Source organism: Pelophylax lessonae (genome assembly GCF_965119305.1).
Source record: "Pelophylax lessonae genome assembly, chromosome: 4".
Taxonomy (NCBI): Eukaryota; Metazoa; Chordata; class Amphibia; order Anura; family Ranidae; genus Pelophylax; species Pelophylax lessonae.
The window spans coordinates 269419209-269437344 of record NC_138771.1 but is presented as its reverse complement, the minus strand read 5'-3'; the positions used below and the strand labels follow the sequence as shown (position 1 = coordinate 269437344).

General features: G+C 48.2%; 1 protein-coding gene across 4 annotated transcripts in view; it reads right to left on the bottom strand.

Moving 5' to 3' along the window:
* The window catches only part of TBC1D30 (TBC1 domain family member 30), a 162302-nt gene that overhangs the window by 49804 nt on the left and 94362 nt on the right, over positions 1–18136 (bottom strand). For 2 of the 4 annotated variants that reach the window (XM_082252866.1, XM_082252867.1), the window contains exon 1: positions 1535–1831. The exons of the other annotated variants lie outside the window; for them this stretch is intronic. In XM_082252866.1, coding sequence (XP_082108992.1) covers positions 1535–1703 — 169 coding nt within the window. In that variant the 5' untranslated portion in view covers positions 1704–1831. Of the gene's footprint in view, positions 1–1534; positions 1832–18136 lie in introns of those variants that run through there. 4 annotated transcript variants of the gene reach the window in all.

Below are 18136 nucleotides of genomic sequence, written 5' to 3'. Positions count from 1 at the left end.
ATAAAAAAAAAAACAGGCAGCACACCATACCCCCCAGGACCACAGCAGGACCCGCACCATACCCCCCAAAGACCACAGCAGGACACGCACCATACCCCCCAAAGACCACAGCAGGACCCCCCCGGCTCACTCATCCTGCCTGGACATGTGCGGCGCCAGCGGCTTCTGCTTCTTCTTCTCCTCCCTTCTCCTCCATGCCCAATGGCATAGCTTCTCCTTTCGGTCAATCTGGAAAGGGGTTTCATGACCCGCTTCCTGATTGGCCAGGAGGAGGATCCATGTGACAACAGCAAATTTTCATTCGCTATTGTCACACAACCGTGTGGGCGTGGGGCGCAGTGCTCTGCGCCCTGAGCCTGCCCTTTTTTTAGCCTATTAGAGCCTCTGGCTCTAATCACATGGTTAAAGAAAAAAAAAAAAGCCCCATTGAACTCAATGCGTCCGGTGCCCCTGCATGTAGATTAGGGGGCCGGATGCATGGATAGGGGGGTGCAGAGCCCCTGCACCCCAATGCACCAGCCGCCACTGATCCTGTGTGCTCCTTTAGGACAGGAATTGATGTGAATGTATAACATATGTAAATTGTTGGTTCTCTATGAATACCTGTAGCAGTAGTAATAATAAGAATGTTGTATACATATCCTGTGTGCTCCTTTAGGACAGGAACTGATGTGAATGTATAACATATGTAAATTGTCAGTTCTCTAGGAATACCTGTAATAATGTTAGTGGTTAATCTTATATAAAATACCTGTAATGCTACTACAAACATTTTACAGGTATTCACAGAGAACCAACAATTTACATATCAGTTCTGTCCTCAAGGGGCGCACAGGATATATACACAACAATATTATTTATATAGCACCAACAATGTACACAGTACTTTACATATTCTATACATTCCTATCAGTCCCAGCCCTCAGGAGCGCACAGGATACACATTATTATTATTATTGTGTATAAATGGTGTGCGCTCCATGAGTAGAGGGGGTGCTGTGACTGTATGATGTATGTGAAGGTTCTCTATAGATAAATATGTGTAGGTGTGAGGAGAAGCAGGCAGTGTGTCATGTAGAGGAGTAGAGGAGGAGTGCGGAGGGCGCTGTCCAGTGTCCAGTGCTGATCCCCGCTCATCGCCCCGCACTGATCCCAGCACCGCCGGGTGACGTCACTCTCCCATCACCGATGAGTGAATGCACAGCACACAGTGACAGTATACAGCACACAGTGACAGCACACAGTACGCAGTACATATCACACAGTACACACAATACACAGCACAGACCTTCCATCCTTTCCCCGCCATGGTGTGCCATCAGTCGGCTCCCTCGTCCCTGCACACCATCCCCTTGTATCTACAATGGATTACCACCCAGAAAAACAACAAAGCAACCGGTGCCACTGAGCCGATTACTAGTACAATGCAGGGTTAAGCCAAGATTAGGGGGGGGGGGTCCAGATCGCCCTCCGTGCCTGACCTCAGAAGTCCCTCGTAGGCCCGGAGGACGTGTAACGGAAGCTGCCCATTCACCTGGCTCCAGGGTGCAGAGCAGGCGCGGTGCGGTCCTGGAGATGCAGTTCCTCTTCTTTAGTACATTGCTCAGGATATTCCCCACTCCTCCTCCTCCTCCTCCGGCGTTCTGCCTCTTCAAGCATCGTCCCCCTCTCCGCACACTGCAGCTCAGCCTGTCTTGTCTCATGGAGGAGTCCCGATCCCAGGCTACAGGTACAATGACAGCCCGCTGACAGCTGCTGAGCCTCCTCCTCACCGGCGGCTGCTTCCCATCAATGACGCCAATAGTGGGATCAGGGACTGGGACCGATCTCTCCTCTCCCCTACAATCACCAGGATCAGCAGCAGTGCGGCTTCAGCGGTATCGGTGGATCGGTACAAGCTGGCTTTTGTCGAGGAAATCTGCAGTGCAGAGGCGACCGAGTGTGGATGCAGGGATGAGGAGGGACTGGGGTAGGGATGCTCCACCTACCAACACTTATATCATCCAGCTCTAAGGTTACACCATCATCCCACTCCTTGCAATCAAATCTGACATACAAACAGCAATCAAACACACACCTAAATGTCAGCATGAGTGCCATCAGGGGGCAAACATCTATGGTGCAATTAGAATAACATCAAAAAGGTCATTTATTTCAGTCATTAAGTGAAATTCATGTTTTATATAGATGCGTTACGCACAGAGTCATATTTCAAGCATTTCTTTCTTTTAATTGATTGATTATGGCTTACAGCTAGTGAAAATCCAAATTCAGTATCTAAGAAAATCCAAATAATACATAAGACCAATAAAAAAAATATATATATTTTATATATATATATATATATATATATATATATATATATATATATATATATATATATATATATATATATATATTTATTTTTTTTTTTTTTTTTTAATACAGAAATGTTGGCTTACTGAAAAGTATGAAAAAGTATGTCCATGTACGGTATAGTATGCACTCAATCAGCAGAGGGAAGCATGAAGTGCTCTAGAATTTCCTGGTAGAGGGCTGCGCTGACTTTGGACTTTATAAAACACAGTGGACCAACACCAGCAGATGACATGTCTCCCCAAATCATCATGGACTATAGAAACTTCACACTGGACCTCATGCAACTTGGATTCTGTGCCTCTCCACTCTTCCTCCAGACTCTGGGACTTTTATTCCCAAATCAAATTCAAAATTGTCCACAGTCCGTGATGATTTGGGGAGCCATGTCATCTGCTGGTGTTGGCCCACTGTGTTTTATCAAGTCCAAAGTCAGCGCAGCCCTCTACCAGGAAATTCTAGAGCACCTCTGCTGACCAGCTTTATGGAGATGTTGATTATATTTTCCAGCAGGACTTGGGACCTGCCCACACTGCCAAAAGTACTAATACCTGGTTTAATGATCATAGTATCACTGGGCCTGATTGGCCAGCAAACTCACCTGACCTTAACCCCATAAAGAGAATCTGTGAGGTATTGTCAAGAGGAAGATGAGACACACCAGACCCAACAATGCAGACAAGCTGAAGGCCGCTATCAAAGCAACATGGGCTTCCATAACACCTCAGCAGTGCCACAGGCTGATCGCCTCCATGCCATGCCGCATTGATGTAGTAATTCATGCAAAAGGGGCCCTGACCAAATATTGAGTGCATACTTTACTGTATATGGACATTTTTCAGTAAGCCAACATTTCTGTATTAAAAATCCTTTATTTGAGCCCCAGCAGATTTTGTAAGTTTGCCCACTTACAAAGAAATGAAGGATCTATAATTTTTATCATAGGTGTATTTTAAAATAATAGAGACAGAATATGAACCAACAATCCAGAAAAAAAACACATGATACAAATGTTATAAATTGAGTTGCAGCTCAATGAGCAAAATAAGTATTTAAACCCCTACCAACCAACAATATTCTGGCTCCCACAGGCTGGCTACAGTAAATGCTCATGTGGTACACAGTTTAGGCCTATCAATTTAAGAAAGTGCTCCTAACCACAACTCGTTATGTATATAAAAGACACCTGTCCACAGAATCTCTTTCTTCCATTCAAAACTCACCATCATGGACAGCACCAAAGAGCTGTCAAAGGACGTCAGGCACAAGATTGTAGACCTGTGCAAGGCTGGAATGGGCTACAAGACCATCAGCAAATAGCTTGAGAAGGAGAAAACTATTGGAGCAATTATTCGCAAAATGGAAGAAATACAAAATAACCATCAATCACCTTCAGTCTGGATGCTCTATGCAAGATTTCGCCTCATGGGGTAAGGACGATCATAAGAAAAGTGAGGGAACAGCCCAGATCTACAAGGGAGGAGTTTGTGAATGATCTCAAGGAAGCTGGCACCACAGTCACCAAAACAAACTATTGGTAACACAATACGCCACCATGGACTGAAATCCTGCAGCGCCCACAAAGTCCCCCTCCTCAGGAAGGCACATGTACAGGCCATCTGAAGTTTCCCAATTAACATCTAAATGATTCAGAGAAGGATTGGGAGAAAGTGCTGTGGTCAGTTAAGAGCAAAAAAATGGATTTTTGTAAAATCATACCGTAAAATCCTTTTCTCTTAGCTCATTGACAGACGTAGTCCTCGGTGATTCAACACCCTCGGGTTATGCTGCCCTCTACAGGAGTAGGACTAGACAGGAAAGAAAACGTTCTGGCCACACCCTAGGGGCAGTCCCAGAGGGTATATCCTCTCACTGCCTGCTCTAGCAAATCAGTTATGTCACAAAAGCAGTGTTTAGAGAATTTAACCAACCCAACTCAAAAACAGAGGGGCGGGTACTACGTCTGTCAATGAGCTAAGAGAAAAGGATTTTACGGTAAGATTTTACAAAAATCCATTTTTCTCTATCGCTCATTGACAGACGTAGTCCTCTGTGATTCAACAACCTCGGGACATCCCAAAGCAATACCACAAATGAGGGGTGGGAAAATGGAAATCAAATCCAATCTAGAAGGCCCAACCGGTGCCAACTAGAAGTTTACAATGCTCATCCTCAATGATGAGACTCAACAGAAATTTTTCAACAGAAAAAAACCCCCGAGGTAGACCACCGGTCTCCTCAAATTGCGGCCTGCAAAACCTTGCGGCCAAATGAGGCATCCGCCGATGCCATCACATCAATCTTATAAAATTTTGTAACGGTATGTACCGACGACCAGGTGGCCGCCTTACATACCTGGACCACTGACGCCTGATGGCGATAGGCCCAGGAAGTACTGAGCGCTCGAGTGAAGTGCGCCCTAACAGGGAACGGAGGATTCCGACCCTTAATAGAATAAGCCTGTACCACCGTCTGACTGATCCATGTAGATATGGTCGCGGCAGACACAGGCAACCCCCTTCAAGGGCTATCCGTGATCACAAAAAGTGAGTCCGTCTTACGAAAACCACTTTAGGAAGGAAGGATGGATTCGGAAGAAGAACCACCTTATCCCTATGAACCACCAGATCTGGGGAACGACAGGATAATGCGGCCAGTTCTGACACCCTGCGTACAGAAGTAATGGCCACCAAGAAGGCCACCTTCTGGGAAAATGTAAGCAAGGGAATCTCCCTAATATCTTCAAAGAGAAGTTTCTGAAGAACCGACCACACTAAATTAAGATCCCAGGCGGTAAGGGTGCGCGCACTGGCGGAGCCAGATGTCGCACCCCCTGGATGAAATTCCGCACCAAGGAATGATTAGCCAAAGGTTTCTTGAAAGAAGATTGCTAACGCCGGAAACCTGACCCTTGATCGTGCTCAAGGATAGTTTCTGCTCAACCCCTTGTTGCAGACAGACCAAAATTCGGGTCACCGAATAGGTATGTGGGGGAAATCCAATAGATTCACACCATGCAATATAAGACTTCCTTGTGCTGGAAGTCGCTTTCCTTGCTTTAACTGGAGGTAGGAATAACTGAAGCTGACACTCCCTTGTCCTTCAGTACCTGGGTCTCAATGGCCAGGCCATTAAGCCAGCGACTGTAAAGCAAGATGGAAGATCGGTCCCTGAGACCGCAAATCCTCCCTGAGAGGAAGTCTCCAAGGAGCGTCCGCGACTAGCCTCACCAAGTCGGCGTACCAGGCTCGACGAGGTCAGTCCGGAATTTCCAGAATAACTGGAATTCCCTCCACCTCTATCCTGCTAAGAAGTTCCCGCAGCAACTTGAGAGGATGGAAGGCATGCCGTAGCTGATACTGCCCCCACGGGGCGATCAGCGTTTCTGCTGCGTCCGCTAGAGGATCGCGGCGCGAGCTACAAACCCCCGCACCTTCCTGTTGAGCCAAGGTGCCAACAGATCCACATCCGGGATGTCCCAATGAAGGGACAGCTAGTGAAAAACTTCTGGATGAAGAGGCCATATGCGATTGGATCCGAATCGGGCTGCTCCAGAGCTGCTCGATCCAGTAAATCAGACAAAATCTGATCGCTCTCAGTTCCGATACTCTTATTGGTAATCTGGATACTATCGGAAGAAATGACTTCCCCTGGTTGAGCATCGGAGACTTCCTGGTCCGCTCGCTCAACCGGATCCGATTGTCCAGAGAATCGGAATTCTGATTCCATTAAAAAAGAATCTCCTTCAGGAGAATTCGGGTATGAGACTGGGTATACGGTACTGCCTCTAAGAAGGCCACCATCAGTCCCAGCCAATTGACGGACAGCAACATCCGAATCGTTGACTGAACCTTCTGGAGTTTCTCCGCAAGGAGAAACTCTCTTGCCCAGGATGTATCCAACCTTAGGCCCAGATAGTTCAGTCTCCTGGTGGGAACCAGGGATGATCTTTGGGAAAGCGAAAAAACGCTGATGTCCTGCGATGATGGGGATATAAAGATAGGCATCCTATATGTCTATGGACGCCAGGAAATCCCCCTGATGCAGGGAGGCCACCACTGTACAGATGGACTCTAGTTCTTCCCAAGTCCAGATTTGGACGCACCTTGCCCTCTTTCCTGGGCATTGTGAATAGGTTCGAATAGAACCCCTGAAACCGTTCAATGTTAGAAGGGAAGAATCGCACCGGTGGAAGTGATCGAAACTCGATCCTGTGTCCTCCAGAAACCGGTGAAGACATCCCCCCCACCCCAGAGATGGGTAGGGGCGCATCAGGCTATATTCTTCAGGCTTGGCTGAGCCGGACTCTTTGTTTAGCCGACCAGCGCCCTTTGAAACCCCTCTAAAGGGGCTTTGGAGGGTTTCGCCTTATTGACCGCCCTCGCGGAACGAACAACTCTTTATGAGCAGAAAAGGAAGGTCCTCGTTAGTTACGAGGTCTTTTTATCCTAACAGTCTGTGGCAAGACAGCAGGTGGTACCGTCTATCCTATAAAGAGGAATTCCTCAAACGGATAGCACCTAGCCATGCGTTTGGAAATAACAGGGGTTCGTTTCAAAACGACCCCATTTGGGTAAAGGAAAATCCTTCGCCCTTTTGGTAGGCTAACAAGTACCAAAAAGGAATCTCAGTCTCAGCTACCTCTGCCGGTGTAACCTCAAGACTAAAGGTTTCCCGGACGGACACAACTAGTGCATCCACCACTCTTGTGCTATGGCGGAGGCAGAAACGTGCTCCTCACTGCTGAGGAGATATTACCTGAGACAACAGCCCCCTAAGAGGGACCTGCAACTGCATTGACCAGCTCCGAATCCGTATCTGAAGTATCTGATAAACAATTGGGGTAGGCGGGGGTCGCTACTTGACCCCCGTCCCTGACAGGCCACCTCCACCCGGGATACCAAAGACTCCAAAACTGCTGATAATGCATTAAAAACAAGTGGGGTACTGGAGGGTCCTGCGGCCACCTTGAGGGGATCAGGTGGGGATACCTATGCGGCAGGGTCAATGATTATACAAGACACTTGCCAGCGACAAAAAATGACAAAGTAAAAAACTTTTTTTTTTTTTTTTTTGTGTCCCCCAGTCGCAACAGCGCCCCTCAGTGTTACCTGCCTTTTTGGACCCCACAGAGAGAGAGAGAGAGAGAGACCCCAAGGCTCATCCCTGATGCACAGAAGTTTTCATCAGCTTGCTCAGTGCTTGTCTTGTTACAGACAGGAAGTCTTTGGCCCTATTTCCTGGGTAAATGAGGCGGCTCCGCCCCTAACACGCCTGCCGGCGCCTCCCCCTGGCTCCATGAGGTGTTTGAGTCACCTCAAACATGGCCGCCCCCATGCTGGAGACACGAGGCTACACCAAAATGGCAGCCTTGTGCGATCTACCAGACAATGGCGGCGGCCTGCACAGAATAGCGGCATGTCTGCAGAAGGATCTCGGCCTCACAACCCTTCACCCTCATGGTGGTCAGCGTGGTCGGCGGGACCGGACCCTGGCAGGCCGTATGCGGTCCGTGGCCATCGGGAGGCATCTGCTTAGCTGGAGGAATGATCTGGAATGCAGCATACATGTATAGACATCGCCCTGTGGCTACTAACAGGTAGGATACCTTATACTATCACAGTAAAGTTCTAGTACTGCCACTGACTACAATCATTTTCACATTTTTACAATTAGATTGTCAGCTCCCAAACCAAGCCTCCTGGCTTCTTGTACACAAAAATCACACTCAATTAGGGGGATCTGTGACATGTTGTAGGATAGAGGGGAACCCATCCTTACCATTACAGAGAGGGGCCCGCGTTCACCACAAGACCCGTCAGGGGAAAAGGGGGAACATACTACTCACCATACCGGAACCAGGTGGGCGCCAACTCCTGACAGTACCCCTCTCCACCGAGGTAGGAGGGCTGTCGACCAATACGGACGCCGTGACTCATGGTCTTTGGCGTTTCAGCGAGACGTTTAACTCGCAGGGTCAGTCCCCGTCCAGTGGGACTATGTCGCGACCGACCCAGCGCGGAGCTATGGCCTGCACGCGCTCGTAGGCTGAACTGGGGTGACCACTGGATCTCAACATCCAGCCCGTCGCCCAGTTCAGCTTTCTTGCTTGAAGATCTCACAGGAACACTGGAGAAAAAAAGCGGTCTAAAAAATCTTTTCTAAGAAAAAAATCCTGCCAGGACCGAAGATCCCAGTAAGGTATCTAGGTCCTTACTCCTAACTAGACAGAAAAAAACTGATTTGCTAGAGCAGGAAGTGAGAGGATATACCCTCTGGGACTGCCCCTAGGGTGTGGCCAGAACGTTTTCTTTCCTGTCTAGTCCTACTCCTGTAGAGGGCAGCATAACCCGAGGGTGTTGAATCACCGAGGACTACGTCTGTCAATGAGCGATAGAGAAATTGAATTTTTGTAAAATCTTACCTGTAAAATTCCTTTCTTTGAGTCCTCCGACAGTCGCCGCCTCCTCATCACTATTGGGTATTGACTTCCGCTCCGCAGGAGTAGCTAGGCATAAGACTTAGTCAAAAGAACAAAAGGCATTTGCATATACACACCCATGGGGGCTGTCCCACTGGTCAATACCCCCCTGCAGTGACACTCCCAACTCAGTTTGGTAGAATAGCAGTAGGTAAGAAAACAACCCCAAAAGAGGGGCGGCGACTGTCGGAGGACTCAGAAAGGAATTTTACAGCTAAGATTTTACAAAAATTCAGTTGTTTTCTCTTACGTCCTCCGACAGTCGCCGCCTCCTCTAAGTCATCACTATTGGGATGTCCCAAAGCAATGTAGACATGAGGGGTGGGAGACGCAACCGTAGAAAAGGCAACGCAGTACCCACATCAGAGAAAGGAACCTTACACGCACAGTAAGAGAACCTTCTGGGCAATAGAAAAAACAAGGCTCAACAGGAGCAACAGCCCAGGAAAGCAAATAACCCAGGGGATAACACCCCAACAGCCAGGGACCCACAAAAAAACACAAGGGTCCTTTATGGCACTGCCGCACTGAGAACTTTGCGGCCAAAGGAGGCATCAGCTGATGCCAGAACATCCACCTTATAGAATTTGGAAAAGGTGTGCACCGACGACCAAGTCGCAGCCTTGCACACCTGGGCCACCGAGGCACGATGCCAATAGGCCCAGGACGCACTCACAGATCTGGTAGAGTGCGCCTTAACAGGGAAGGGTGGAACCCATTCCGTCAAAGCATATGCCTGTTCAATGGTCAGTCTGATCCATTTGGCAATGGTCGCTGCAGACGCAGCCATGCCCTTCTGAGGGCCCTCAGGAAGGACAAAGAGGGAATCCGTCTTCCGAAAGGACTCCGTAGACGACCGGTAAACCCTGATCGCCCTGACAACATCCAAGGAATGCAAAGCAACCTCCTTAGGATGCTTAGGCTTCGTACAAAGCGAAGGCAGGACAATGTCCTCATTAAGGTGGAACTCAGAGACCACCTTAGGAAGAAAAGACGAATGAGGTCGCAAGACCACCTTATCCTTGTGAATTACCAAATAAGGAGAGCGGCAAGACAACGCCGCCAGTTCCGACACTCTGCGAGCCGAAGTGATCGCCACTAAAAAGGCAACCTTCTTAGACAGCAGAGGCAACAATATCTCCCAGATGTTTTCAAAGGGAGCACGCTGTTACAAGGACAGAACCAAGTTCAAGTCCCATGGAGGTAAAGGCTCCCTCCTGGGAGGAGCCAAATGTCGCACACCTTGAATGAAGGTGCGAATTAAGGAATGAGACGCCACAGGGCGTTGGAAAAGAATAGCCAGTGCAGACACCTGGCCCTTTATTGTGGCCAGCGCCAGGCACTGGTCCACCCCAGACTGGAGAAAAGCCAACACTCTCGACACCGAGTATGAGCGAGGGGAGAACCCCCTGGACTCACACCAGGCGAAGTAAGCTTTCCAGGTACGGTAATAGATTTTACCAGATGAGGTTTTCCTAGCCTTGATCAGAGTAGGAATGACCTCAGGGGAGAGACCCCTGTCTCTCAGGACCTGGGTCTCAACAGCCAGGCCGTTAAAGCCAGCGACTGTAAAGCAGGATGGAAGATCGGTCTCTGAGACAGTAGATCTTCCCGCATTGGCAGCCGCCAAGGAGGCGCCACTGCCAGGTGAACAACGTCGGCGTACCAGGACCGGCGCGGCCAGTCCGGTGCTACCAGAATCACCAAGTGCGGTTTCCGAGGCTAACCTGCGAAGGAACCTGGACAACAACTGAATCGGAGGAAAGGCATACATCAGACGATACTGATGCCAAGGGGCCACCAATGCATCCGAGGCGTCTGTGTAGGAATGACGGGCTAGAGAAAAACCGGGGTCTCCTCAGTAGGAATCAAGGTAGCCTTGTTTAAGACGGCCACAGTGTGATCCACTTGTGGAGGCACACACCATCGCAATTCCGTAGCCGGCGCAAAGGGATAAAGCAATTTAAACCGACTAGGAACCATGAATGGACGTTTTAAAGTGCGCCACAGTTCATTCACAGTGTAATGAAACTCAGCGGGGCAGGGAAAAACCTGCGCCGACTTGCGGGTCCTATGTGTACCAAAAGAGTACACAATGCCCGGAAGACTGGGCTCATCCTCCAAGTGTAATGTTTCTTTTACAGAAACAATCAACTCATCCATAGTCGCGCGTTCTTCAGGCGACCCCGGGGGAGAAACATCAACCCCCTCCACCTCCCCCTCAGACCCCAGAGGGTCCAAGGATTAGCGAGACCCTGAAAAGGGCACGCCCGCCGCAGCAGCCACATCACCATCTGAATCAGAGGAGATAGATAATCTGGGTCTTTTCCTAGCAGCACGTTCAGCCATCAGTACCTCCATTTTGGACACTAAGGACGCCACTACGGCAGCCAAGTCAGGTATAACAGGGGCCCCAGCAGGACTGGGGTCCCCCACCAGAGCTGGAGGAAATTTGCTGTCCTGAGAATCCATTGCCCAAGTCAGAAAACAACAGTGCAATAAAAAGGTACTGGCCCTTTAATACCGCTGCGGAGTGCGCAGCCCACCGCTATATGTACAGTGATGAAAGACCCCCAAAAGGAGAAGAAAACTGAGCCAGGAATGACAAAACAGAAAGTTATGGAAGAGACAGTCTGCAGAGCCCCACAGAGTGTTACCACATCGATCGCTGCTTCAGAGGAAAAGGAAGTGAGGTCAGAAGAGGCTGAACTATAAGCTGCAATAACCCAGGGAAAATGGCTGCCTATAGAACTGAATGGGAGGCTTCGGGAAAATGGCCGCTGAACATGTGCTCGGAACGAACGGTCTGCCACATGCAGGATGGCGCCAAAACAGCATGTAATGTAGCCCACAGTGAAGCCAGACATGCATGCCCATAATAAAAATGGCGGACTGCGCGGTTTGTCCCCCACTGCGGCCGCCACACACATCGTCTGCACCCCCAGAAAAACACTGAAGTGACACCGGGGAAGGGGCCCCCCCAGCAATACACAGCACCGCAGCGCATGTACAAAAAGACCCCCACAGGGATCAACACAGGGAGCCTCACACAGGCACAGACATGGGGGACACACAGCAACACAGGACTGCCACCCCAGACAGAGGCCCCACACAGAAGTACTTACCTGTACCAGATGGCGTGGGGTGCCTCTATGAATGGAAAGCCGCTGTCCTCATCTGACAGGGAATGCCGTTAGCCAAGGACATTACACTGCAGTATCGCAGATGAGTCCAGTGAGGTAGCCACCTCACAGCTGCATCCCTGCTGCGAGCAGGGATGGGTCGTTCATAATGCCAGTACGAACCATGGCTGAACGCTCGATGGCGGGCTGGGGGTCCCTCTGACCCTCTGCCCTGGAGAACCAGGGCGGTCAGTCCGATTCCCAGCGCCGCATGAATCCATCTTCATCAGAAGAGTCGACTAAAAACTAAAGCTGACAAAATAAACAGCTAGTATAACAAGAAAAAAACTGAAATTTTTAAAAGAAAATCAAATAAAAAAAGATTAGAAGGCTGAGACTGTAGCCCCAGCACAGGGAAAGCCTAACTACTCCTGACGCTAGGCAGAAACAAACTGAGTTGGGAGTGTCACTGCAGGGGGGTATTGACCAGTGGGACAGCCCCCATGGGTGCGTATATGCAAATGCCTTTGTTATTTTGACTAAGTCTTATGCCTAGCTACTCCTGCGGAGCGGAAGTCAATACCCAATAGTGATGACTTAGAGGAGGCGACGACTGTCGGAGGATGTAAGAGAAATTGAGTTTTTTGGCCAGTGGCTGCTGGTGCTCAAAATTTTTGGGGGGACGCAAACAGAAAAATGTAATAGGCATTGCTTTGCGGCAAAAAACACTGTAAAAATTGCGTGACTTTGAGGTCGCAAAAGTGTGAAAGGGGCCTTCAGTAATTAAGGTATAGTGTGCCCCCTTTCAATGCAGAGAGACCAGCGTGCCCCCTTTCAATGCACAGTGACCATCATGCCCCTTTCAATGCAGTGACCAGTGTACATGCCCCCTTCAATGCAATGACCAGTGTACATGCCCCCTTCAATGCTGTGACCAGCGTACATGCCCCCTTCAATGCTGTGACCAGCGTACATGCCCCCTTCAATGCTGTGACCAGCGTACATGCCCCCTTCAATGCTGTGACCAGCGTACATGCCCCCTTCAATGCTGTGACCAGCGTACATGCCCCCTTCAATGCTGTGACCAGCGTACATGCCCCCTTCAATGCTGTGACCAGCGTACATGCCCCCTTCAATGCTGTGACCAGCGTACATGCCCCCTTCAATGCTGTGACCAGCGTACATGCCCCCTTCAATGCTGTGACCAGCGTACATGCCCCCTTCAATGCTGTGACCAGCGTACATGCCCCCAATGCAGTGACCAGCATACCATTCCCCCCAATGCAGAGATCAGCGTACATGCCCCCAATGCAGTGACCAGCGTACATGCCCCGAATGCAGTGACCAGTGTACATGCCCCCAATGCAGTGACCAGCGTACATGCCCCCAATGCAGTGACCAGCGTACATGCCCCCAATGCAGTGACCAGCATACATGCCCCCAATGCAGTGACCAGCGTATCAGACGCGCTTCCTGATTGGCCAGAAGGAGGATCGGTGTGACAATGGCGAATTTTCATTCGCTATTGTCACACAATGGGTGGGCTCGGGACGCACTGCTCTGCACCCCGGGTCCACCCTTTGCATCGCCTCTGGCTCTAATCAGGTGATGCAAAAAAAAATCCCATTGTACTCCATGCGTCCGGCGCCCCTGCATGCAGATTAGGGGGTCGGATGCATGAAAGGGGGGGCGCCCCTAACGAACCGGCCGCTACTGTTTTTGGCATTACTTGACTCGCCGTGTTTGGAGGAAGAAACATGCTGACTAAGACCCCAAGAACAACATCCCTGCAGTCAAGCACGGAGGTGGAAACTTTATGCATTGTGGCGTTTTCTCTGATAAACATACAGGCCGACTTTGATGCATTGAGGGGCCAATAGTGGGGGCCATGTATTGTAAAATCATGGATGAGAACCTTTCCTCAGCCAGAACACTGAAGATGGGTCGTGGATGGGTCTTTCAGCATGATAAGCACCCAAAAACATACCGCCAAGGCAACAAAGGAGTGGCTCAAGAAGAAGCACATTAAAAGATCATGGAGTAGCCTAGCCAGTCCACAGACCATAATCCTATAGAAAATGTATGTAGCAAGCTGAAAATTCGAGTTGCCAAGTGACAGTCAAGAAACCTTAAGGATTTAGAGAAGATCTATAAATTAGAATGGACCAAAATCCCTCCTGAGAGGTGTGCAAACCTGGTAAGTAACTGCAAGAAACATCTTACCTCTGTGCTCGCCAACAAGGGTTTCTCCACCAAGTACCAAGTCATGTTTTGCTTGGGCATCAAATACTTATGATACAAATGTTATACATTGAGTTGCAGTTCAGTAAGTAAAATGTGTTTTTTTTTCTGGATTTTTGGTTAATATTCTGTCTCTATCATTTAAAATACACCTATGATAAAAATTAAAGCCCCTTCATTTCTTTGTAAGTGGGAAAACTTACAAAATCTGCATGGGATCAAATATTTATTTTCCCCACTGTAAATTGTCCACTCCAATCTAATGCAAACAACTGACTTTGATCTGTAAATTTGGTGATTTGCTGTGTTCTTTAATTCCTGTGTATTAGGGGCTCACCAAGTCCAGTACCCTGGAAACAGTCAACAAAAGGGAATTGTGCTCAGAGAACGGAATAGCAGCTAGCACATCAATACATATAAACTGATATCACAGAAAATATATCACAAGTGCAGTGCTTGAAGTAAGGCTAAAGCCAGTTGCAGCTTAGCATCACCAACCACATCCATGTAGGAAAGACAGCACTACATAGTGTGAAACTGTTGAGCAGAATTTATTTAAAAAACATAGAATAACACTCACATTTGGTAAAAGACAAAGGGCTTGTATAAAATGATCATCTTGGGGTAACAAAAAGGTCCAGCGGAGCCTTGCTCATGCGGTCATCACTTTCTTAGTACCAGGAAACAGACTTTTTTTTACCCCAGGATGATCGTTTTATACAAGGGCTTTGTCTTTTACCAAATGTTATTCTATGGTTTTAGGTACATTCTGCTCAGTTTTACACTATGTGGTATTGTCCCTTTCTTACATGGATGTGGTAGGGATGCTGAGCTGCAACTCATGTTAGCCTTTTACGTGTGACCAGATTTGTTTGAGTTTTCGACTTATTTGACTGTTCCCAGAGGAGGGGTGTCCATTTTTTTCCAATTTGGACAACATAGGCATATTAAGCTTGATGGACTCAATACCCACTGTATGGGAGTCCACTTTCCTTGGTGGGCACATTTGCCCCTCCTTTCTACGGTGATGGTTCACGGGAGAAGTGGGTCTTATATTGACTGATAATGTGAATGTGGTGATCCCTATAAGCAAGAGGATCCTGGATTAATTCTTGTGGTGTTATCACTCTGGACTTTATATTTCCTAATTGTATATTCCTTGTTCATATTTTTATTTGTTGATTCACATTTCACTTCAATTGCTGCACTTATGTTATATTTTTAGTACCCTGTAACCCCCCCCCCCCCCCCCCCAAGGTCTAAATCTCAAGGACTTGACATCACATATGAAAGGACTTACAAAGTAATGGACTTAAAAGAAACTATGATCATTTCAATGTGCTTACTCAAAAAGAAAATATTTCTTATATTGCAGCTTACCTATTCTTAGATGGGGTGGCTGCACTAGTTTTTCTTATTTTTGCCTAGGGATCTGGCCAGTAAGTCTGATTTTTTTCAAAAGAACACACTCCCCGTGGCTTAGGACCCCCAAGCTGGAGAGTTGTAGATAGTTGTAGACTGAGTAAATTATCCTGTATAAGCCGTAGGAGAACTGCTGCATAGTTGGTACCAAGAGCCCGCTTTTCGCAGTCCTGCATTTAACATTGACTGAGGTGCTCTCAAAGGGCAGCTTTTATTTAACCCAAAAGGAAAAAAAAAAAACTGCCACAACTGCTTATCTGTGAACTGGCTTCAATTTGTTAGTGTGTCTAAATCTGCTAGTACATCCAACACTCCTCTTCCCCCAGTCTGACAATGCTGCTGTCCAAAGGTGTCCACTGTGCGCCTTCCTCCAGAGTGAGCCACCACATCTAATGATTAGTTAGCTGTAATATATTAGTTTTTTTGGTTTTGGGTTTAATGCTGCTTTAATACACAAAGAGCCCAATCTTCAGTGGTCCATAGTAGCATATCAGTTTACACGTACTGTCCTGAACATAACATTTTACTTGAATTATTAATACAAGTGCGCATTTAAATCAATATACAGGAAGTTTTCTCTAGTAGTAAATAATAACAGTATTAAAAAGTGCTGTGAGCCAATAACCATAGCATAGGTCAGCTACTGCAGAGGGATGGTAGGATAGTGGTGACCAAAGCATGTGTGTCACAGCCAATCAGGAAGATGTCCTAATTTGCGAGAATTCTAATGTGCATGCATGTATGGCAGCCAATGGGAAATCCAAAAGGTTTCTTGGTATTTCACAGCATCGTGGGCATGTGAGCTAAAGCCATGATCGTCAGAGGGCCAGCAGGGCAAAATGCAAAGGAAGGGAATAAACCACATGCAATGTGACAGCAAGAGGATCTTCACAAAACTCCATACAATGCAGACTGTAAGTAAAAAAAATTTGAGTAGCATGCACATGGCTTTTTTTATCAGAAAATAGGTGCAGGAACTCACTCTCCCCGCCCCAAATCTCTGCCCCAACCACGCCCAAACTCCACCCTCAACCACGCTCAAACTCCACCCCCCCGGACACACCTTACCTAGAGAAGAGAAGTACAGCGGCGCCAAATAATAATAAGTGGAGGCTTAGAACTGCGTGTTACACAAGGCACATGGTTCAGGAATGTGTAACATACAAAGTACAGGACTTCATAACACACAGGGCTCAGAAGTGTTTGTTGTGCAGTTGTGTACAGTGCATATCACACAAGGCACAGAAAAAATAAAAATAAAAAAAATCAGCAAACAGGATAGTACTTACATTGAATGCGAAGCGTCCCTTGTTCTCAGAAACATGGCGCATATAGCCCTGTGTACAGAGTGCAGTGCAGGGGTCAGGAATATGCAACATAAAGCCCAGCACAAAGATAGCAGTGGTAAAGCGTATGTAATATGCAGTCCAGCGTAAAGAGTGCAGGACTCAGAGTATGTAATCAAAAGCCATTGTTAAGAGTACAGCATTAAGGAGTACCATCCAGAGGCCTTTTAATATGCAACATACAGCACAGCATACAGCGTAAAGAGGTTGTGCGTATGTAATGTACAAGGTGTTACAAAATTCTCACCACTAGACCCTGCACACTGTGCCATACATTACATACTCTTGGTCACTCACTCTGTATGCTTTACTGTCCCCCAACAAATTTCCCTGGTCTCCCCCCTCAAGTATCGCCCCAAAAGTAACCATCAAAACCTCACTTACGCTTATCTCTTTGCTTACCTCTGTGTCCCCCATCCACACCTAGCCTCTACAACCCTTATCCACAGTTCACAGCTCCACTCTGCACCCCTATCCACAATTCACCTTTGCCCCCCCCCCCCCCCCATCATCTCACCTCTGCAACCCTCTAACCACAGTTTACACCCCCCATCCACAACTCACCTCTGCACCCTTATCCATATTATCTCTGCTCCCCTTCTAAAGCTAATCCCAATCCACAGCTCTCACCTTTGCAACCCCTCGTTTCACCTCTTCACCCCCAACTTCCCCACCCTCCAGAGCTCTCATTTCGCACAACCTGACTTCTGCCCTTTGCAGGTCTTACCTCTGCAAAAAGCTTACCCCCCCCCCTTCCCAGTTCTCCTCCCTGCACAAAGCTTCCCCCCTTCCCAGTTCTCCTCCCTGCACAAATTTCCACCCCCCAGCTGCCCTCTCTGCTAAAATCCCCTCTCCCCTCTCTGCAAAAAATCCCTCCCACCTTTCCAGCTCTCCTCCTCTGTACACAAATCCCCCCACTCTCCCAGGTCTCCGCTCTGCACAAATCCCCCCCCCGCTTTCCCAGCTCTCCACTTTGCACAAATCCCCCCACTCTCCCAAATCTCCACATAAATCCCCCCACTTTCCCAGCTCTCCTCTCCGCACAACCCCCCCTACTTTCCCAGCTCTCCTTTCCACATAAATCCCACCCCCCCCCCACTTTCCCAGCTCTCTGCTCTGCACAAATCCCCTACTTTCCCAGCCCTCCTCTCCACACAAATCCCTCCCAC